The sequence below is a fragment of the Anas platyrhynchos genome, chromosome 3 (assembly GCF_047663525.1).
Source record: "Anas platyrhynchos isolate ZD024472 breed Pekin duck chromosome 3, IASCAAS_PekinDuck_T2T, whole genome shotgun sequence".
NCBI lineage: Eukaryota > Metazoa > Chordata > Aves > Anseriformes > Anatidae > Anas > Anas platyrhynchos.
Window position 1 is genome coordinate 14,967,279 of NC_092589.1, and position 22,090 is coordinate 14,989,368.

At 61.4% G+C, this 22,090-nt stretch overlaps 1 protein-coding gene across 2 annotated transcripts; it reads right to left on the bottom strand.

Moving 5' to 3' along the window:
• Positions 1-1,074: 1,074 nt before the first annotated feature.
• PTK7 (protein tyrosine kinase 7 (inactive)) lies at positions 1,075-20,835 on the bottom strand. 2 transcript variants are annotated; one of them, XM_038177048.2, is made up of 20 exons: positions 20,681-20,835; positions 11,515-11,808; positions 10,817-10,919; positions 10,136-10,326; positions 9,863-10,010; positions 9,109-9,239; positions 8,712-8,978; positions 8,493-8,626; positions 8,157-8,292; positions 7,913-8,032; positions 7,593-7,742; positions 7,212-7,362; positions 6,869-6,996; positions 6,534-6,737; positions 3,365-3,520; positions 2,978-3,210; positions 2,548-2,628; positions 2,302-2,453; positions 2,031-2,209; positions 1,075-1,894 (listed from the first exon to the last, which is right to left on the bottom strand). In XM_038177048.2, the coding sequence occupies exons 1-20, from the start codon at positions 20,712-20,714 to the stop codon at positions 1,734-1,736; spliced, it is 3,153 nt and encodes a 1,050-aa protein (XP_038032976.1). In that variant the 5' UTR covers positions 20,715-20,835; the 3' UTR covers positions 1,075-1,733. The 2 variants fall into 2 exon arrangements, with proteins under 2 accessions (XP_038032976.1, XP_038032975.1); XM_038177047.2 differs by lacking the exon at positions 20,681-20,835 and adding an exon at positions 20,394-20,430.
• Between the last annotated feature and the right edge of the window lie 1,255 nt (positions 20,836-22,090).

The following is a 22,090-nucleotide window of genomic DNA, read 5'->3' on the forward strand; positions in this document are numbered from 1 at the left end:
TTGAGGCAGCCTAAAAAATCCCATAAAGCCCTGGCTTGAGCTTAAATGCAGCTCCGGGGCCAGCTCCCTGGGCGGGGGCACCCAGGTGAGGCTGCTTACAATAATTTTGCTCCCATGACTTCCCCCCAGGGCAGGAGATAAAAACAGGGCGAGGGAGAAGAGCTCCTGCCTGCTGCCCTGCACCCCTCTGGTGTCCTGTGGCCCTCCGAGGGGCTGAGAAACTGCGTGGCCAAAGCGACCAGCAGGAGACACCTGGCTTGGAGAACCTTAATTTTTTATATATTTATAAATATATCTCCTGTCCTGGGTCGTCAGCAGCAGGGACAGGTCATACCTGCTTGCTGTCACCTCGTACTGTTCCCTAAATACCCATTTTTTGGTCCCCTGGTTGGCCCTTGTGCTGGTGCAGCCCTGCTGCTCTCCAGCCCTGGGTATCACAGGTCGCTCCCCTTCCCGTGGCTTTTCTTCGAGCTTTTCCTTCAATTTGGGCTGAGACAAGTGGATCCCAACGCCTCTTCTCGTCCTGCGGGGGCCCGAGCGGGATGCTGACACCCCGCTCCCCTGCGCTGTGTTCAGCCAGGGCCGCGCACGTTCAGCCCGCTGTTTCCAATTAGCTTGGCCAACATCTGTCCTGTCCCCGAGGAGGCTGAGCTTTTTCATGACATCACTCCCCAAAATACCCAACCCCAACCCCCAGGCTTTCTGCACCCTCGGGGTCTGGAGTTTCTCCTAACCCTGGTGCCTTCCCCGGACCCTGCGGCACCTCCACGGCTTGGCTGGGTAGCAGAAGGACAGGGATGCTGGATGTTTCTTCTCCATCCCCGATTAAAGCCAAGCCAGCTAGATAAGAGGCTACGGGGTCCTGCGTTGAGTATCGGGGGTGCTGGAGAGCTCACAGCTCCTCTGGCACCAACCCAAACCACCACCAGCACGCAGGGGGGATGCCCCAGCAAGGAGCTGCTGCTTTCCAGGCGATGCACGAGGCGCGATGGCACCAGCCCCCCATCACCATCCCTGTCCCCCAGGAAGAAGAGTCCAGCGTCTTACCAAAAAAAAAATAAAAATTAAAAACGAAAAAAAAAAAAAAAGCCTTCTTTATTGAGAGCAGCACATAAAAACCCAACAAAACCCAACCCTTCTTGGCTGCGGTACCCTCCGCTCAAGCAAACAAACTAACCCAACTCTAGGCTGCGTTCCAGTAACAGAAATACTATGGTGGGGAGGAGGCAGCGCACTGGGGGGGGGGGAGGAGGAGGAGGAAGGGGGGCGCTGCCCCCAGGATTCGTACAAAAAAAAAAAAAAACACAAAAACACACACACACAAAAAAAAAAAAAAGGCACGGGGTCGTAGGGAAAAGGTGTGGTGGAGCGTCTCCTTCATATGCCAGGCACTTCGTGTTCCTGATGGCGGGCCCGTGCCCGCAGGCAATGCCTAGCACAGACGGACGGACGGATGGACAGACGGACAGCTATGCACGTGGCGAGCGGGGAGGGGGAGAGCCCCGGTGCTGTGGGCCGTGCGCCATCCACGCCGGCAGCCCGCGGGGCTTTTCGGAGCCGCGGAGAGGAGAGGGGCAGGGGGGGAGGACACTGGCTTGTGCTTCGAGTCCAGCAGCCGCTGGTGCCGCGCAGCGGGGTCGGGCTCGGCGAGGGGCTGGGGGGGCTCCCCGGGCACCCGTGGGACCCCCGCTGCCCGCCCCGCCGCCTCCTTCCCCAGACCAGGGGCAGGGTGCTCAGGCTTTGCTGTCGGCCGGGCTGTCCCCGAGGGCGGTGGCGAGCTCGCTGAAGGAGGGTCGGTCCTTGGGGCTGGGCGCCCAGCAGCGCTGCATCAGCTTGGCGAGCCGCGCCGGGCAGCCCTCGGGCGGGGGGAGCTTCGTCTTTCCCGACTGCAGCCCTGGGGTGGGAGCAGGGGATGGAGAGGTGTTAGGGAGAGGCGCGATCCCCTCCGTGCTGCCAGCGGGGACGCCGTGTTGTCCCCGAGGAGTGCAAAGGGGGGGTGACACGGAGAGGGGGGTGACAGCGCCGGGTACCTGCTAAGACCTCATCGTCCGCCTGCGGGCTGTAGGGCATCTCGCCGTGCGTGAAGACCTCCCACATGAGCACGCCGAAGGACCAGACGTCCGATTTGGTGGAGAACTCGTCCTCCAGCACGGCTTCGGGGGGCATCCAGCGCAGGGGGATCCAGGCCTGGCGGAAGTGGTAGTACTCGCTGCGGGCAGCGCGGGCGGGCGGTGAGCGAGGTGGGCGCCCGTCCCACCCCGCTGCCACCCCCCCCCGGTGCCAGCCACCTGCCCGACCGACCTGTTGTACACGTCCTTGCTGAGGCTCAGTGCCGAGACCTTGACCTGCCGCTGGGCGCTCACCAGGCAGTTCCTGGCCGCCAGGTCCCGGTGCACGAACCTGCCGTTGGAGAGGTGCTCCATGCCCAGCGCCACCTGCGTGCACAGCGACACCTGGCCCAGAGGGATGCTGGCACCCCGCTGCCCTCCCCCAAAGCCCCCCCCCGGCCCCCCGGCCCCCGCCGTGCTGCCGAGGCCACGCTCCCACCTTGTGCTTGGTGCTGAGGGGCTGGGGCTTCAGGGCCTCGTCCTTGCTCTTGGAGATCCTCAGGAACTGCTTCAGGTCCCCCTAGGAGACAGACGGCAGCTCAGAGGCGGCACCTTCCCGGGCCACAATCCTACAATCCTTTTACCTCCCTAAGGGCTACGATCAGGGCAAGCAGGCCTGATGCTTCCAGGAGGCCATTTGTACCCCAAAATGCCTCCTCTCACCCCATGCCCATGCTCCCCATAAGAGCAGTCCCCATTTGCAGCCCTTCTGCAGCGGGGATCCCACAGCTTCAGGAGGAGGAGGAGGGAATGGACAAAGCCCCCCCAAATCTTGCAGGATAACCCCACTCCTCCGAATTTTAGGGCCACCAAGAAGCTCAGCCTGGCCTCAGCCTGCCCCGGTCTCACTTGCTTGGTCTCTCCCTTACCAAATCCACGTACTCCAGGACCATGTAGTGGGGCTCAGCCTCGCGGCACAGCCCCAGCAGCCGCACCACGTTGGCGTGGTTCAGCTTGCCGAACATCTCCGCCTCGCGCCTGAAGTCCAGCTGCAGCTGCTCGTCCCGTGTCTGCAGGCTCTTCACCAGCACCAGCGCCTCGCCCTCGCCGTCCTCCGCTCCCTTCGCCTTGGCCAGGAAGACTTCGCCGAACTCCCCCCTGCCTGCAGGGGCACAGGGGAAGAAGACAGCAAATTAGGAGAGCGAATTTGGGAAGCCCGGCGGCTGCAGGACCCTCCGAGCCCCCAGCCCGTCGAGATGTCTGGCTGGGAGGTTTGCAGCCAGGAGTTTCTGGCCGAGAATCGTGGCCCAGCGTACCCAGGGTAGTGATTGTCTGCAGGTTGGCACGGGGGAAGTGCATCTTGTCAGCGGCGCTGTGCCGCTTGCTGGCCCCGGAGCTGCTGCCCAGGTTGGTCAAAGCCACCTCCTCCTGGATCTCCGCCGTCGTCTGCCCGTTCTGCAGCAAAGCTCCACCTGCGGGGGGGACACAACGTGGGGCATCAGCATCCTGCCCGGCTGTGCTGGTAATGCTGGGGATCAGCCCCCTCCAGGGACATCCCCAGGACCCCATCCATCCTCAGCTTGCTCTCCCCCTGAGCTCGCTGCCAGCCCCGCAGCCACCCCTGAAATCAGAGGCGTTGGTCCCTTCTAATGCCCCAGAGACCCCCCCAGGTCCCTCCAGCACTGGAAGCTGCAGCCTGACCCCCCCGTTTCCGTGATGCTCACCTTGGCAATCACCAGATCAGCCCGGAATTTCTTTTACCACCTGGATGAAAGCACCTTACAATCAACCCCAGCCGACTTTCTGATTAGGAAGCCCCTCACAGATTTCCACGGCACAAACAGAAGCCAGCGAGCAGGAGAAAACATTGCCTTGGGAAAGCAGCCAGCCCCACATTTCCCCTACAAGCTGCCTGTACGGGCAGCAAACGTGGACTTTCGGTGCGTGTACGGCTCGGATCGGACCTCGCCAGGCAGCGAGCCCTTCCACGGGCTGATGGCGAGGTGCAGGGCACAGCACCCAGCGAAGGTGCCGCGTGTGCAGCACCACTGCGCACACCCCCTTCCAGCTAGCCAGGACACACCTGGCTGTGCAAAAGAATTTAATCAGAGCAGGATTTCAAAGAATTTAACCTGATTCAACTGGAGGGATCCTGACGGGAACCACGCTGCCCCATCCGAGGGTGTTGTAGGGCAGCAGGGGCACACGCCCGCCCGCATCGCGTGCGCCCAGGAGAGGTCCCAGCCCTCCTGCACGGTGGCACGGCTTTGCCACAGGTGATTTTGGAGCTGAGACGCTGTAACTTAAAAGCCACGGCTACCGCCAGTTGTCCTCTGCCACAGGCTGGAGTAGTGTTTACAGAAGAGCAGAGCGAAAAGCACCATCTGCCCCATAAATCACAGCCGGGCGCTACTTGCGCTCGCCCTGGTTTCATGCTAATTGTCAGCAGCCCGGCGCTTAGAAGCTGTTTGACCCTTGGCTGTCTGCAGCGCTGACTGATGGTGTCTCAAGGCTAGGAGCCCAAAGCCAAGAGGATAATACGAGGCCCGCTGCGGCCGTGCCAAGAAAACACCCAAGGCTGCGGAGCGAGAGCCGTGCTGCTGAGGGACAGCGCCAGCAGGCGGCCCCGGCAGGCGCTTCCGAGCGCAGACATCGCCGTTTTTTCACGGGGTTTTGCTCAGATGGATGGTAACAAAGGGACCGGGGAGATGAGGTTTCATCTGCCCACCTGCCCGCACCACGTGGGCATCTCCTGGAGAAATCAGCGCAGGCTGACACCAATTCAAACGCTCCCCTCGGTCCTCGCAGCTGCCGACCTCCCCAAATTCCCTCTGCGTTCACCCAGCGCAGCAGCACGGTCAGACAGAGGGACACGGAGCAAGCACTGACGTTGCAGGGGACGTGGCACAGCAAGGACACGACTTTAGAGGGCGACTGACTTGTTAGGGGCGCTTCGATCCGTAGGAAATCCATGGGGAGGTCAAATCCAGCCGGGTCCTGGGGGCACTGGAAAAGTCAGCCAGGGGGTACTCATCCTCGGGTAGGTGCTGAGACACCTCAGGTCGCCCAGCTAAAGAGGGACTGCATCAGAAGTGACAGTGGGGAGCCACTCTGCTGGAGCTGAGGGCAAAGACAGAGCGCTTTTCCAAAAGATGGGAGGGCCAAAAAGGAGCAGAGGCATCTGGGCAGCCGGGTGAGGGCTACCAGCAAGCCAGGACACACCTCTCCGACAGCTAAACTGCTTCCAGGTGGGGTGAAGAAGAAGGGCTGAAGTCTGGCAGGATAAATAGAATGCAATAAACAGGCCAAAATAAAATAAAAAGCTGAGGTAACCTGAAAAAGGATTCAAACAAATCCTTTCTGAGAAGAGGATGTTGGCCAGAGGCTGCTGGTAAGAGCGGGCTGCCTGCAGGTTGGAGGAGCTCACGGAGGTGACACCAGCAGGAGATGTTCCTGCGTCCCTGCTCCCAGGACATCCCCCGGCCAGGCTCATCTTCAAAAAGTATCGATACAAGAGGGAAACCAGCAGCCAAACCCCGCGGGGATGCCCTGCTCTGAGCCCATCGCTCAGAAGACCTCACTGGGATCAATGCAGTACGAGAAACAGGACACCAGGGGAAGAGCTACAAGAGCTTCTGGAAATGACAACGGTGCTGCAGAGAGCTCGGGGCTTCACTGCAGGACTCACGAGCTCGTGCGCAGTGGGGCCCAGCAGGGGTTTTGCTCAGGGGCTCACGGAACAGCTGTCGTAAAGCAGCTGTCACGGGATGGGAGAAAATCCCCTCTGACGGACACGGGGTGGTAGGAACAGCCCCGTAAATCCCACAGCCAGCACGGAAGGGGTGCTGCTGCTGCTGGCAGCTGCTTGCCAAAGCCCCCAGCCTCGCCGGCAGCCAAGGCAGAGGCCGGAGATGTAAAACGGTGCCTGGGGAAAGCAGCCCCCAGGTCCCGACCTGCATGGGGAGAGGTGCCGGGTGGCAAGGAGGCAGTGCTTCAGGGAACTCGCGAGGCTCCAAGTGCCGTGCTGGGGGATGCTGGAGGTGCTTGGAGCTGATACAGGGTTTTGGAGACGACGGGGAGAGCTCCCAGCAGAGTTGGGCTCAGCGCAAAGTCTCCCCTGCGGCACCAGGAGCTGCTGCACCGGGGTTTGGAGAGGCTGGCAGAGCACGACAGCTTCCCAGGGAGACTGCCCTTCCTTTGGGAAAGGGCGTGCGACCCCACACGGGGGTGCTGGAAGCAGGAGCACGGCTCCTGCTGCAGCAGGCAGGAACGGCCACGGCACGGAGCGGGGCCACCGGCTTCGCACCGCCTCGCCGGGCTCCCTTCCCCAGCCTATTTCTCACCCAGCAGCAGCTTTCTGCCCCCACCCACAGCCAAATCCGAGAGCAAGAGACCTCGGGGAGCTCCCCGCTCATCCTAATCCCCCCAGCCCAGGGTTTATGGGGCCGGCAGGGAAGCCCCCACCCCCTGGGGTACCGGCCTCACCGTTCAGGCACTCCATCTCGGGCTCCTCGCCCTCCGGGTGCTTCTTCAGCCTCTTGGCTTTCCTCCGCTTCTTGCAGTAGAACATCAGCCCCAGCACGATGATAATGTAGGCGACGGCGGCCCCCACCGACAGCCCGATGGTCTGGATCATCTTGTAGGGCGTGTGGTTGCTGGGGCCCTCGTCCTCCTCCGCCGCCGGCTTGTCTGCGGGGCAGAGAGCGGCGGACCCGTGAAGGGGGATTTCCCAAAGCCTTTTTTTAGGAAGGTGGCAGGGAAAAAGCCCCAGCAGCAGGGCCCAGAGCCCTGTGGGGTGGCAGGAGGCCACGTTCCCTCACCTACGACGTAGAGGAAGGCCTCGCGGTGCTTGATGTTGCAGCTGTTGCCAGCGATGCAGGTGTATTTGCCCGAGTCCTCGGTGGTGACGTCGTAAATGACCAGGGAGCCGTTGGGCATGATCTGGATCCTGCCAACCACACAGAGCCCTTTGCAAACACGGAGAGGGCAGAGGCAGGCGTGGGGCACCCGCAGCCTCGCCTCTCCAGGACAAGGAACAGCCCAGAGCTCTTGGACGTGGGGACAACTGGCCACCTACCCCCCAAACTGGGGACCTGAGAGCGTGCTGTTGGCACCAGGTGTGCACAACGCACCCTGTTCCAGTTGGGAACGGGGGCCGTGTACCTGGGCAGCAGCTTGCTGGGATCCAAAATCTTGTCCTTCCCTTTCCACTGGATGTGCGGCACGGGGTCCCCCTCTGCCTGGCACTGGAACATGGCCGTGTGCCCCTGGTACACCGTCGTGGGCTCCGGCTCCAGCTTGAAGGTGACAAAAACTGGAGGCGGAGAGGGTGACACGAGGGCTGTCAGCCCCTGGCACGACGCTGAGCCCACGTGGCACAGCGGGGCCAGCACCACGGCACGTCCCCTGGGGCTGTACCCACGGGGCTGGCAAAGCTCAAGCACCACGGGGAAGAGCTCGGGGACAGCCCAGACGTCTGTCCCTGCAGGGACATGCCCCCCAGGTGACATGAGGGAGCGGGGCAGGTGGCTGGAGAGCCCTCACCTGCCACCACGAGCTGCACGGTGGCGCGGATCTCGCCCTGCGGGCTGTTGGAGGCGATGCAGGTGTAGTTCCCCGAGTCGCTCCTGCTCACCTTGTGGAAGGACAAGACGCCGGCGTTGTGGCTGACGTGGGAGGGTAGGCTGCTCCCGTCTGCGGGACGGCAAGGACAGGGATGTGGCGGCCACGCCGCGCCGCTTCCCTGCTCCAGGTGGCCCTGCTGGCTCCAGCAGGGGGCTCGGACCAGGCGGTCCCAACACCGACGGCTGCCATTCGGTGGGAGCTCCCGGGGGCCATCGGGGACCACCAAAGCCCCCCCTCACCTGTTTTAGTCCACTGGATGGTGGGTTTCTCCCGGCCGGTGGCCGAGCAGGACACCGTCACCTCCTTGTTGAACTCCATGCACTGCAGCGGCTGGGGCGGGGGGGTGAACTTCAGCTTCTCTGCAAGAGACAGAGGAGCCCCGCTGGGTTACCGCGGGGTGCGGGGGGGACACCGGAGCCTCTCCCGAATGGCGAAAGAGCTCCCTGCTAGGGGAGGGAGCGGGGGGTTTGGCCGCACACCCACCTAGCACGTGCACCCGCGCGTAGCCCTCGATGCTGCCCGCCGGCGTGCTGCTCACGCACTTGTAGGTGGTCCCGTCGTACACCTCCACGTTGTTGATGCGCAGTGTCCCGTTCTCCGAAATCTCAAAACGCGAGTCCTGACCGAGGGGATTGGGGTGTCAACACCGCTGTCACCAGCCCTGGGCTCGCACGCCGCCCGTGGCACTCCGTGGAGATGGTGCCGGGGCAGCACCAGGGATGCCAGGGCTGGGAGCGAGGTGACACTGAGCAGCAGGAGGAGAGGATGGAGCCCAGCGGGAGCGCCCGGGAGCAGCGGGGACCTGCCCTGCCGCCTCACCTCGGAGATGGAGACGCCGTTGCGGTACCAGGTGACGGTGGGTTTCAGCGAGGCCTTGCTGAGGCAGTGCAGGTAGCCTGGCTTGCTCTCCTCCAGCTGGCTGTCCTTGGGCATCTCCACCCACTTGGGTACCGCTGGGCACAGAAGAGAGGCCGCTCAGCACCCCACAACCAGCCCGGAGACGTGCCCACCCCAAACGCCCTCCCAGCCTTTCCCTACTAGCCACGGTGATGCTCAGCTCCTGTTTCTTCTCCCCGGCCTTGTTGGCGGCGTGGCACGTGTAGGTCCCGGCGTCCGCCTCGGTGATGCTGGTGAAAACCAGCTGCTCTGCCTCCTGGTGCACCCTGCCGGCGGCGGGGACGCGCTCCTGGTTCCTCTCCCACCAGACCTGGGGCTCGGGCACGCCCCGCGGAGGGGCGCAGGACACGCGGTGCCCCTGGTTCGCCGTCAACACCTTCGGGGAGAAGGGGGCCATTTCTTCGATCTCTGGGAGGAGCGACAGACAGCAGGGCTCAAACAGGGCAGCGTGGCCGTCCCCCACCCGCACCCACGCGGTCCCAAATCTCCAGGGGGGACAGGGCAGCTCTGGGACTCGCTGCCGGCCCCGGGACCTCACCTGCCAGGCGCAGAGTGGCCTTGAGCACCAGAGCTTTCCCCCTCTGCCCACGGCCGACGCACTTGTAGACGCCGGTGCTGCGAGCCTTCACCTGGGTGATCAGCAGGGAGCCGTTGGCGAACACGGTGGTCCTGGGCACGCGGGGAGAGGCAGACCTCAGCGGGGGTCTCTGCAGGACGTGGGGCACAGCCGCGGCCCCGAGCCGTCCTACAGGAGCCCGTGGAACAAACGGGGGGACCTCGGTGCCCAGCCAAGGCCTCCCAGCGTGGGGGAAGCAGGGTGGAGGAAGAAGAAGGTGGGACGCGCGCTTCGTCGAGGAGATGTGCTAAGAAAAGGCTCTTTTTTGGAGCAGAGCTGGCTTTTGTGGGAAGAGGCATCCCAGAAAAAGGGAAAAGGGGGCACAAGGTGGCGCCTGGGAGCTGCCGGGCCACGGGGCATCTGGCACCCAGGTGGAACCGTCCTGCTGCCAGATCCCTGGCCCCAAAACCACCACTACGGGCACCCCGGATGGGCTGGGAGATGCCCCAGGCTCTGGGGATCATCATGCACAGGCATTTAGGATCCCCACAGACTCCTTCAGGGACAAACCACTTCCCAAATCCTACGCAAGGGAAGGCCACACAAAAGCACCAGGGCTCTGCTGGACCCAGCCGAGCCGAGCAAGCACCGCGGTGGCTGATCCTGAACTCCTGGCCAGGGCTCGGCCCCTCCGCGTGCCCCCCTGCCCTGCCCACGTCCCCGGGGGCCCCGTTACTTGGATCTGTTGGTGACGGGGTTGTCCTCAAAGAGCCACTCCTGCGTGGGAGGGGGCACGGCGGCGAACTGGCAGTCGAACATCGCCTCCTCGTTCTTGGTGACGATGAGGTCCTGCGGGACCACCACCGCCTGGGGAAAGCTCTCGTCTGCAACAGCAGAGACCGCAGGAGGGTGAGGGTGGCAAGGGTACCCCGGGACGGTCTTTACGCTGGAGGAAACCCCAAAAAGAGCCGGGAGCAGAGGGGGGAAAGGAGCCGAGCCCGCCGCTCACCGACGATGTTGAGCGTGAAGTTGTCCTGGCTGCAGACGGAGCCGACGGCGCTGCGGGCGCAGCAGGAGTAGACGCCGTTGTCGTCGGGGCTGGCGCTCCGCAGGGTGAGGCTGCGCTCCTTGCTGCTGACGGCGTAGGTGCCGCGGCCATCGGGGAGCGGGGCTCCATCCCGAAACCACTGCCACGTGGGGCTGTGAGACAGGGGCGAGAGGGTGAGCGGGGCGCGCGGGGTTTGGCGGCGGCGGCGGCGGGGCTCCCTGGCGAGCAGGTGCGCGGGGCGAGGGGGGGCGCAGCCCGGAGATGGCCCCCTGTCCCCGGCTCGGTGCTCCCACCGCTGGCCACGACACACACACGAAGCTATGAGGCATGCAGCCGAGTGGACGGGACATGATCGGGAAGCGACGGAGAAGTGACCGCAGCACACCAAGCAGCGCAGCGACCGGGCTTGCCGCAGCCCGTCCTTACTGTGCTCCTCGCGCTACGCGGCTCCGAGGAAGCCGTTTGCCTTCTCCCCCGCTGCTCGGCCGCAGGCTCAATCCTGCCTTTCGCCTTCCCTAGGCTCTACTTGCGTCCTCGCGGGAGAGAGGAGGAGAGAGAGACGGAGAGAGAGGGGGAAGAGCGCGCGGCGAAGGCGCGGGGGGGACCACCGGCCGGGTCCCCTCCTCGGGGGGCAACCCTTACCGCGGGTGGCCGTCGACGTGACACCGCAGCACCACGGTGGAGGAAGGTTGGATCTCAGCTGCGCTGGCCGGCTGCTTCAGCACCACGCTGCCCGTCTCGATCCCTGCGGGATGGAGGGGAACGTCAGCGTGGCTGGGCCCGGTATTAAATAACCGGGCACCAGCTCAGAGACGTGGAAACCCCCGGGGACAGCGCGGAGCAGAGGGACGCCGCCCCGCAAATGTCCCACTTCGCCCCGGGTGGCTGTTCCCAGAGGGATGAGGTGGGCTCTGAAAATCATACAAATCATACAAATCATACAAATGGGGGTGGCAGCATCTCCGACAGCCCCGGGAGCACCAGAAGATGCACGGGTTTGAAGGATGTGGTAGCCGGAGAGGAACTGTGGAATCGGTTAGGTTGGGAAAGACCTTTAAGATCATCGAGTCCAACCACCAGCCTGACACCAGTAAACCACGTCCCGAAATGCCACATCCACACATCTTAAACACCTCCAGGGTGGGGACTCCACCACCCATTTGTTTTCCCTGATTAAATCCTTCTGATATCCAACCCACACCTCCTCCGGCACCACCCGAGGCCGTTTCCTCTCACCCTACTTGCCCAGCCTGCGCTGCCCCGGTGCCCGACCATCACCCCCCGTACACCCAAGCGTTCTCAGCCCCGTGCCACCCCCAGAGAGCCCTGCCCGCACTCACACTTGATGTTGAAGGAGGCGTTGGCAGTGCGCGCCTCCTCCCCGCTCAGCGAGTTCCTGGCCACGCACTGGAAGTCCCCAGCATCCCGGTGCCGGTCGACGGCGGCGAACTGGAGGTTGCTGCCTTCCTTGAAGCGCTGCTCCGTGTCCTGGACGGGCAGCCCGTTGTGCAGCCACTCGAACTCCACGTGGGCCGGGTCCTCCACCTCGCAGCGGAGGATGGCGCTGCGGCCGTGCAGGGCGTCCTGCGAGTACGGCTCCTTGGTGAAATGGATGGCGGCCCGAGCCCCTGCCGCTGCGGGGCAGAAAAAGGAGGGCACGATTAGGGCAGAGAGGGGTTGGGAAGCTCGTGCTGCTCGCAACAACCTCCAGGGAGCTGAAACTGGGGCGTTTTCATGCGGAACCCCGCCGAGGACGGGGTGGTCACGAGCCAAGCAGAGCCCCCTGCTCCCAAACGCTGGAGCACAGCGAGGAGAAACCGAAACAAGAAATCCCAGGGGCTGACCCCAGGGTCCGAGAGCGGCCGTGGGGTGGCTCCAGAGGGCTGGAAGCATCTCTGCCAGGAGGAAAAGAGCTGCTTTCCCCCAGCTGCAGCCAGCTGTGCAGCCGGAGCTCGTGGAGCAAAGATCCAGGCGAGCTGCCCTGTGCCGCATTTGCTGGGCGGCGCTGGAAGAGCCCGAGCATCCTCCTTCCTTACAACAAGCCCTGAGTGCGAGCTGGGTGCCTGGGGGACCTGGGGACAGGGCAGCCCTGCTCCTTCCTCAGCCCTGCTCCTTCCTCAGCCCTGCTCGACGTGGCTGCCCTCCATCACACTCCTAAATCCGGCAGCCGCCTGGCCGCAGGCAGCCGTGCAGGCGCTCTGCTCCGGTTACCAGCTGGCCGCGGCGAGGCGAGCAGACAAAGGGCAATTCAGAGCACGCCGGTCGCTGCGGGCTCCTGCTCCCAGCACCAGGCTCTGCGGGGCAAGAGGCTGAAGCAGGCAGATGCTGAGCATCTCGGAAGCACTCTGCTCAAAGGGATGGAGAGAAAGTGGTCAAAGTGGTGCGCTCCCGGCGCTGCAAGGGGGCAGAAAGAGTGGGTTCGGAAAGGATGGTGTCCTGCTGCCTCAGCATCCCCCGTGTCCTGCAGGAGGGTATCCACGCAGGAAAAGAAACCCTCAACGCATGTTTCTGGCCTAAAAGTGTGGCTGCAGAAAGTTTTTCAGGAAATCTTCAGCCTAGTTAGATAAACACGGCTCAAAGCTCAGCTCCCTCGGCAGCGCCCGGTGGGGTTTTACCCAGGGGAGATCTTGTGGAACCACAAAATCTTCCCGGTGAGGTGGTCAAGGAAGGTGTGCAGGGAAGCGGGGCTGGTACCTGCAGGTCCCCAGCGTGGCATTCCCACACCCCACGGAGCAAATCATCCGCAGGGAGGGGACAGGCACCATCGGGAAGGAGGGGGCAGATGGATCAGGTCACCTCCCGGCTCCGAGAGCATCCATCTGGCAGGGATCTGGATCCGGCACCCTGCACGCACCGAGGTATCCCCGTGCTCAAAATTCATCCAAATTCTTTCAGGAGGCACCCGGCTTCACCTCTTGGGCTGCAGCCCCCTCTGAAAGCTCCCCCAAGCCCCTCTCTGCTGGGGCCGGGGCGGCCAGGGGAGCGCATGGCGGCCCCGCCTGCCGGGCCCTGCATCTTGAAGCAATCCCGAAAGATCATTGTCTCCTCGCCTCACGACATCGCTGGGGAATGCGGCCTCCACCACAAAGCCCTCAGCTGCTGCGCAGCCCCGAGCCCTGCCGTGCCTGCAGCTCACCTACAGCCGCGCCGGGGAGGCAGAGCCGGGAGCAGGCCCGTGGGACACCCGTGCGCCTCCCCACCGTGGGCCACCCGTCCCCGGGCATCTCCTCGCCGAGCTGAAAGCTCCAGGGTGGTGACACGAGGGGAAAAGGAAAGGATCCATTTTCTTTTTTTGTTTCTTTTTTTTTTTTTTTCACCCCAAAGAGCTTAGGTTAGCAACCTCTTGAGACACCGCAGCTGACGCAAGGACGTGAGTAATCCCGGAGCCGCTCGCAACCAAACAAGGAGCTGAAGGCACGGCAATGGGGATTGGGAAAGGGCTTCGAGGCTCCCTGCTTTGGGAAGCGAGCCCAACGGGGCTCCTGCAGCTCAGGACCGTGTCCCGGCGAGGCCCTGGGTGCGTGCAGGGCCCCGCACAGACCTCCCATTCACGGCCCGAGCAGGCCATGTGTTTCCTGGCACGGCTCACCACCAGCACGCTCCCAGAAACGCAGATTTTTGGCGTGCCGGGGCTGGGAACGGCACACGGGGCAGCTTTTTGTCCCCTCCCGGTCGCGAGCACAGGGCCGGCACGCTCGTTTCCAGCCGCTGAAGCTGCAGAAGCAGGCAAAAAAAAGAATAATTAATGCTCAATAACTCCAGCAAGCCCCTGGCCGGGTGCGCCAGGCCCTGCAGCGGAGCGCGCCGGCCCCGCACGCAGCAGATGCCGAGGAAGCGGCAGCCGAGCCAAGCACCCCGCCAGATCTGCATCTCCCGAGGATTTGCAGCCAGCACGTTCCAGCCGAGGAAGCCTCCCGAACGGGTCGAGTTGCAAGAAAGCCCCTTCTCCCCCGCCAGGCCAGCTGGAAATGGTTTGGTGCGGGCGAGGAGCTCCGAGCACGGCAGGTCTGCTCCGAGCGAGCCCCACATCTGGAAAGCCTTTGGGCGCCCATCACGTTAGCCTCTTAAAACCCCGGCGTGTCCCGCTCTGCTTAAAGGAAAAGCACCGATCTGCATTTTATTCCTGTGCATGGGAAGAAAATCATCCCTACGGAGCTGCCAGCGGGGCTGGAGAGGTGCAAATTGGGCTTTCCCGAGAAATGCCCTGCTGGAGAGGCTTCGGCTCCACAAACCTTCCAAGGGGGGGTTTAGGGCTGCAGAGGAGAAGCGCCCCGAGTTCAACGCAGGCACGGAGACAGCCCCCATCCTGCAGCAGCTGCAGACATCTGCTCATCCCACAGAGCTCGGCCGCTTGGCCCGGGGCCCGGCTGGGAAGAGCAGAGCTGCTCCGCTCCTTCCTCACCTCCACCCCCGGGGGACAACGCGCGGCCAGCATCGGGGCCACCGCGCAACCCATGGCCCTTTTTGGGAACGTTGTGGGACCCCGGCACCTCTCCCCACCCGAGAAGCCAACTGCGCACTTCAAACCCAGCTTTGGGATGATTAAAAACAAAAGAAATAAAAGAAAAAGAGGAGCCACGGCCATTTAACGCAATCCCCGTTAGCCCCCCCGGCGCTGCTCGGAGAGCTGCAGGGGGTTCTCCCCTCACCCCCCGTGGCTGGGATCCCTCCCTGCCCTGCCAGAGAACAGCGAAACCAAATTTCGGAGTGGTTCAAAAAGCAGAACAAAGCCACAGGGGGGTTGGGGGCCGTAAATCAGCCGCCCGGTGAGGCCGTGCTTGCTGCGCCGTGCCGGGGTGCGGCTGGCCACGGGGAGAGCACCCCATTAAACCCTCCACATGGCCCCGCCAGCACGCCGGCTGGGCTGAGGAGCAGGAATGCTTCGGGGGTGACTCAGCACGGGTGACGGGCTGGCTGCTGACTCTCCCCGGGGCCCTCCAGCAGCTCCCCGCACGTGGCTGTGCCCTCGTAGTGGCACCCGTGGGACCGTGCCGTGAGCGCCGTGCTCGGTTTTGGGCCCCTCGCTGCGTGGAGGATGTTGAGGTGCTGGAGCATGTACAGAGATCAGCAAAACTGGAGAAGGGACACGTGAGGAGCAGCGGAGGGAACCGGGGTGGCTGAAGCTGGAGGAGAGGAGGCTGAGGGGAGCCCTCATCCCTCCCCACAGCCACCCGAAAGGAGGGTGGCGGTCTCTTTTCTCGGGTGCCAAGTGGTAGGGCACGAGGTGACGGCCTCGGGTTGCGCCAGGGAAGTTCAGGGTGCACACCAGGGAGAATTTCTTCAGGGAGAGGGTGGTCAAGCACGGAACGGGCTGCCCAGGGCAGTGCTGAATCCCTGGAGGCATCTAATGGATGTGGTTTATTGATGGGACCTGGTCGGACAGGCCGACTTGGAGATCTTGAAGGATTCTTCTTGAAGGGTTCTTCCCAGCAGGATGACTCTTTGATTCCCCCATCCGATGGGTGAGAGACACAGCGAGGGGTTTTTTTTGCTTTTCTCCCACAGGAGGGAACGCAGCAGGCAGACGCCGAGGAGAGCCAGGACAAGCCCTGCGCTCCCTGCGCCGCCTCCCCAAAATTCAAGCAAAGGCATGTGAGCACCAAGCTCCTTGCCAAGCAAAACCCACCTGGTGCTGGAGCACCACCGCAGTGCCAAGCGGGTCCTGCCGGTGCCAGGGCTGGCTCAGGGCTGGGGGAGAGCCCCCGAGCCACCAGCTGGAGGCTCGCTCTGCTCCCAGGGGCTCCGAGCCCACTCCTCCAGCCTCCAGGAGGCCGTGGGGAAAATGGGGCCGACGAGCGAGGCTGTGGGTCCGGCTGGAGCTGAGCGAGGCTCCGGAGCATTCTGCTTCCCCGCAGGTCGGACCTGTTTGCTCCCCTCCCCTCGGAGGCGCTCCCGCCAGCTTCTCCCAAATTGCCCCCGCGATGAGCGGAGCTGCCAAAAGGGCCATCGGGGAGGAGAGCCGAAATGGGCCCGCTCCACCGGCTGCGTCGGTGCCTCTCCCACTTATACGGGCTCACAGCACGTTCAGGGACTGTCGGCACGGGGTGCTGGGTGTCTCACACCTCTCCATCCCTCCTCACGCTGCAAAAAGCACCCTCCGCAGCTCCCCTGCAGATTTCGCCCCACTCTTCATCACTGGCAAGCCCCAGCTCACGGCCCCCGGCAGCGGGGAGGGCGCAGAAAGGCACGGATCCTTGCTTATTTTCCTCAGAGCCACTTCTGAACCTCTATTAAAAGCCACAAAAATAGGAGAGCGGCCAGAGCAGCTCGTATTTCCTGTGCTCATGCAATATTAATTAAAAGGTGGCTTCTCTGGGAAGTGCTGCTCTAGTCCCTCCCTGCTAAAAACGGAGACTGGAGCGGGGGGGAGAAATGTGCAAGCAGGGCACTTTCGGGAGCACTTTCACAGGTCGATAGCTCGGCAGAGCACTCGCCTAATGCAAAGCCCCAGCGGGAAACGGGAGCCGAGGCCGGGTACAACTGACTCACCGGGGCCGATTCGGTGATCGAATCTCCTTGAGAAAAGAGGGCTTCTGTCCACAGCCCAGCCCCAGAGCCTATTTTGCCCCCACAGCTGGGCTTTTTGCTCAGATCTGGGTGGATAACATCTGCTGGGGGACACGGGGGTCTCGTGGCAGCGGGGAGGCCTCCCCGTTTTCCAGCGCAGGAAGGAGGGAGAGGACCCAAGGCAAACAAAGAGCGGCGCGCAGGAAGCTCTGTTTGCTTTGGTCCGTGATCATCTTCAGCTGCTGGAGGAGACTTTGCTCGCTGGCCCCCCTCCAGGAGGCAACGGGCTGACGTTGCTCCCCAGCTCCTCTCCGCTCCCGGGGAGGCTTCGGGCGAGCTGGATGCACACAGCCCTGTGAGGCTGCTGGGTTTTATCACCTCCCATCATGTCTTTGCTGGGAAAAGGACCAGAAAACCACCACCTGTCCTCCCACCGATGTGGGCACCCGCCTGGTGCCTTCCACGGAGCCGAGGCCCCGGCGCAGCGGGGGGGAGCGAGGACGCAGAGCGGCGCACGCGGCGTGGAGAGCAACAAAGGCACCTGCAAGCCGCGGCTTGTCCCGCCTTTAACCATTTGGAGAGCGTGTTTTGGAATCAAAGGCTTTCTTTGTGCTCCCGAAGAGGCCAGCGAGCAACCCCTAATGAGGAAAGTTGTTTAGGCGAGGGCTTGAGCAACGCGGCGCCCGTCTCGCGCCAGCAGCGCGTTTGACAGCGCGGGCAGAAAGCCCACGTCGCCGTCAGCCCTTCCCTGGGCAGCGAGGACAGAGACTGTGGGACCACGGTGACAGCCCCGGGGAACCGTGCTGCCACCGTTTGGGGCAGCCCAAGCTGCATTTATGTCACCCAGGAGCTAAAACCCGAGTCACTTGGACCCCAGCCCTGTCCTGCGGGAGCTCCCGGTGCGCACAGCAGCCCCCGTCGCTGCTTCCCAGCCTGCGTTGTCTCATTTCCCAGAGCTGGAGGGCTCGTGCAGCTGGAAGCGGCCGTGCCACCCCGTCTTCCAGACAGCAGCCTGCCCCTACCAGTTCTCCTGCAGAGCCCCGCCACTGCCGTAACCCCCCCAGCCCCACAGAGCTCCCAGCCGCCCCGCAACCGCGGCTTCGGCGGAGGCGCCCAGGACACGCTCCGGGGCCCTAGGTAAGCACAAGAGAAACACCCCAAAAAAAAATCAGGAAAATCCTGCTCCGTTCTCAGCAGAAGTCACCCCAACACCTCGTGACTGCGGGGTCACGGGTTAAAGCCTCCTCTGCAGGCACACAGCTTGGGTGTCCCCGCTGTGAGAGGGGAGAGGAGCCGGTGGGTGCCCGCCGCTGCCAGCTTGGAGCCGTCTGGTTTTGGTTTCTCCTCTTGGGGCACCCCGATGCCTCAGCATCCGTCTGTTCACCAGCAGCAGGAAGGTTTTAAGCAGCGCCCCGGGCCTTGCCAGGACGCCGCCCTAATGCTTTACGGGGTTAAAAGGAGCTCTCAGGATGGGTCCTCGCAGGACGCCTTCACCGAGGGGGCGAAATGGGAGAGTGATTTTGGAGAGCTGAGCACACCAAAGAGCACCAAAAGCACCTACCCGGCTGCTGCCCCAAAGCACCCCGAGATGAGCAGGCTCAGGAGAAGCCCAGCCCCGCGTCCCAGGCCTCCAGAAGCTGCACGCTGCTCCGAGGTGCCCCTCGCCTCTCCTTTTGGCTGATGGCACAGCACCCGCCTGTCCCCTCTCCACCGGCACCCCCCCCAAAAAAAAAAAAAAAGGCAAGGCTTAAATTAAGACTAGGAGTACTGTACGGCTCAGCCTTTTAAGCTCAGGAAAAACATTTTTGTATTAAATCTTTAAAAAGAAAGGGGAAAAAAAAAAACTGCTGGCACACGGAGTGAGGAACGGAGCTGGAGCGGCAGTCAATGAAAAGCACATGCGCTGCAGACCTGGCTGCCAACACAAATTGATGCTTTGAAACAAAGACCACTTGTGTTTGGCTCGCAGATCTTCCCCGGCTACTCGGCGGGGGCTGCGTGGGTTGAGGGGAGACGCAGGTAAAGCCCAGGGGGTGGCACCGGGTGCCATCGTTTCCCCCAAACACGAAGGAATGGCCCCAAACGGAGCCCACGCTCATCCTCCTCCTGCTGCGGCGCGCCAGAGGCGGAGGGAAGGTGGCACCAACCTTTGGGTAGGGCTTTTGGGGCTAAGCCTGACCTCACTGCTGCCAAAACCTCGCGAGGAGCCACAGGAGAAGCCCCCAAACCTGCAGCATCCTCACCCGCTCCCCACGGGGTCCCTGTCCCGGAGCGAGCCCTGCGGTGCCCAGCGGTGGGGTCTCTCCTCGGGGCACGCTGGCACACGAGGCGCGCTGCGGCAGCGCTGGAACCCCACCGGTGTGAGATAACATCAGCTCTCCCGGCAGATGCGAGGCATTTACGAGCGGCAATTGGATGCCACCCCCCAAAACATCCTCCAGGCGAGGAGCGGGACGCGCAGCCAGACCACCCAAGGGGCACCCCTGCCGTGCCGGTGCCCAGGAACCACCCGGTACCGGCTGTCAAATCCCCATTTTTCCCCCCAAAACGCACTCGTTGGTTTCTTCTATCCACCTCGAGCACGAAACGTTCACAAAACACCCCCAAATTTAACATCCCCACCCCATTCAACCCAACGCCTCGCCGCCCTCCCCAAACCCACCCAAGCCCACGAGGCCGCCGCTCCCGTCCCTGTCCCATCGGGGGTCCCCCCAACCTCGGGGGAATTTTCCTCGCACCACCACGGCGGCGACCGCCCCGACAAAGAGCACGTTTGTGCCCCAGCCTGCTGCTAAATGCGCGGGTTGTTCCCGGCTCCCAAATATCGAGGGCTGTGGAAACACCCAGTGCTGAGGCCGAATGCTTCGCATTCCAGCCCGGAGAGCCCCGCTCGGAGCGGCTGCGGGAGGAAGGGGTGTTTATTCACCGGAGAGAGGTGTAGGGCCGGCTGTTTGCTCAAAGCCCACGTGGACTCGCCGGAGGACGGCTTTGATCTCGGCGGCCCAAGGAGGAGATGAATTGCGACGGAGGGAAGGAAAATATTAGTGGAAAGCTCGCCGAGCAAATACCCGCAGCCGGGCCTGGCGGCCTTCGGGTCTCTTTCAAGTGTCCTATTGCCCTGCCCCGCTCGCCCCTCGCCTTTCCTCCCAAACCCTACACACCACGGAGGAGGTGCCAGCAGCCCTCTGGGGCCACGCTCCCCACCGGCCGAAGGAGCACCACAAAGGGAGCCCCACGGAGACGTGGTCCCACTGGTGAGGGCACCCACGGAACCGTGGCTGGAACACCCTGATCGCCCCAAAACTGCGTTATAGGAGATGGGAGGGCGGGCTGGGATCCATTAGGGGGTTGAAGGATGTCCCGAAGCCATCTGGGAGGTGATGCTTTCGGGACACCACAGAGGAACCCCGAGACCTCCCCGTGCCGGCGGAGGATTTGGGGCTCGCGGAGAAGGCGCCGAGGCGGGACGCGGATCCCGAAGGACGGAGACATTTGGGGCTTCGGGATCGCCGGAAAAGTTGACTCAGCGAATATTTCCCCAGCACGCTCCGACCCGACGGAGGAGGCTGAGGAGTCGCCGCCACCATCGAGACGGGGCTCGGCTGGGCAGCCCCATGGAGTTGGAGTTGGAGTTGGAGGAGGAGGAGGAGGAGGAGGAGGAGGAGGAGGAGGAGGAGGAGGAGGAGGAGGAGAAGGGGCCCGCAGTACCTACGTGGCGCGGGGGGGATGCGCATCCAGGGGGGGAGCACGGGGGGGTCGGCGGCCTCCCTGCCTCCAAGGCTGCAGCCTCGCTCCCTCCATTGCAGCCTCCTTCCCCCCAGCCTCCCTCCCTCCTCCCCAGCCTCCCCTTTCCCCCCCAACCTCCCCTTTTCCCCCCCCAGCCTCCCCCTTTCCCCCCCAGCCTCCCCCCCAGCCTCCCTCTCCCGCAGCCTCCCCCCTCCCCAGCCTCTCCCCAGCCTCCCCCCGTCCTCCCCGGTCCCCCCCCGGCCCCGCACTCACCGAGCAGCAGCAGCAGCGCCCGCACCGCCGCCATCCTCCGCCCCCCTCCGCCCCAGCTCAGAGCGCGCCCCGGCCCCGGGCCATGCCGCCCCCACGGGAGGGGCTTCCGGGGGCGGGGGCCTGGCGGGGAAGGGGGCGGGGGGAAAGGGAAAGGGGAGGGGATAAAAGGGGGAGGGGAGGGGGTGGGGGGGGGGTGGAAAGGGGGGGAAGTGTAGTAAGTGGATAAGAAACGCACAACAACAACAAAAAACAAATCACAGAAATAGAGAAAAAAAGATAAGAAAGAAGATTAAAAAAGATAAAAGAAGATAAAAGTATACAAAAGGAGACAAAAAGCAAAAATAGACAAAAAAAAGACAAGAACAGACAAAAAAGGACAAAGACAAAAAAAACAGAAAATAGACAAAAAGACAAAAACAGAAAAAAAATAAAAAAGAAAAAAACAAAAAAAAAAACAAAAAAACACAAAAAGAACAAAAAACACAAAAAGAACAAAAAACACAAAAATAGACAAAAAAGACAAAAGCAGACCAAGAAGAATAAAAACAGAAAAAAACAAACACAACAAAAAAACACAAAAGAACAAAAAAACACAAATATAGACAAAAAAGACAAAAGCAGACAAAAAAGGCAAAAGACAGAAAAAACAAATAAAAAAAGAACAAGAAACACACAAAAAAAACCCAAAAAAACCCAAAAAGAACAAAAAACGCACAAAAAAGAACAAAAAAACACACACAAAAACAAAAAAAGAACAAAAAACACCAAAAAAGAACAAAAAACACACAAAAAAGAACAAAACCACAAAAGAATAAAAAAGCTGCAAAAAAAAAAAAATACAAACTGCAAAAGGAAAACAAGAAAAAGCTACAAAACAGAGCCCGAAAAATACAAGCTACCAAGCAAAGTTGAAAAAAAACTGCAGAAAAATGACTACAAAAGTAAAATTTAAAAAAAAAAATCGCAATGGAAAAAGGAAAATCAAAGAGCTACCAAAAGTAAAAAAAAAAAAATAAAAATTATAAAATAAGTGCAAAAATTGAACAATAAAATACAAGGGAGCACACGCAAAAAAAAAAAAGTTACAAAAATATTAATAAATTGAAAGATTCGTAAGTTATAAGCAATTGTAAATGCTTAAAAGTTTGCGGTCAATCCCAAATGTCATAACAGTACAAAAATGCCAAAATTTTAAATAATTTTTTAAAAATGCAAAAAAAAAAAAAAGTAAAATTAATTCACATTTTTAATGACGGAATTTAAAAATACGAAAATGTACAAAAAATACCAAAAAAAAAAAAAAACACAAAAATGCACATTACAAAAATATGAAAAATGCCAAAAAAGTGCAAAAAAATCTAGGAAAAAAAAAAATTAAATTTAAAAATCACGTAAAATTAAAATAAATAA

Bases quoted from the DNA above. Each gene is read 5' to 3' on its own strand.
- PTK7 (XM_038177048.2), bottom strand. From the start codon at position 20,714: ATGGCGGCGGTGCGGGCGCTGCTGCTGCTGCTCG. The intron at 10,920-11,514 runs GTGAGTGCGGGC...TCCATCCCGCAG, and splicing joins CGCCTCCTTCAACATCAAGT to GGATCGAGACGGGCAGCGTG. The intron at 6,738-6,868 runs GTGAGGGAACGT...TCTGCCCCGCAG, and splicing joins GGCCTTCCTCTACGTCGTAG to ACAAGCCGGCGGCGGAGGAG.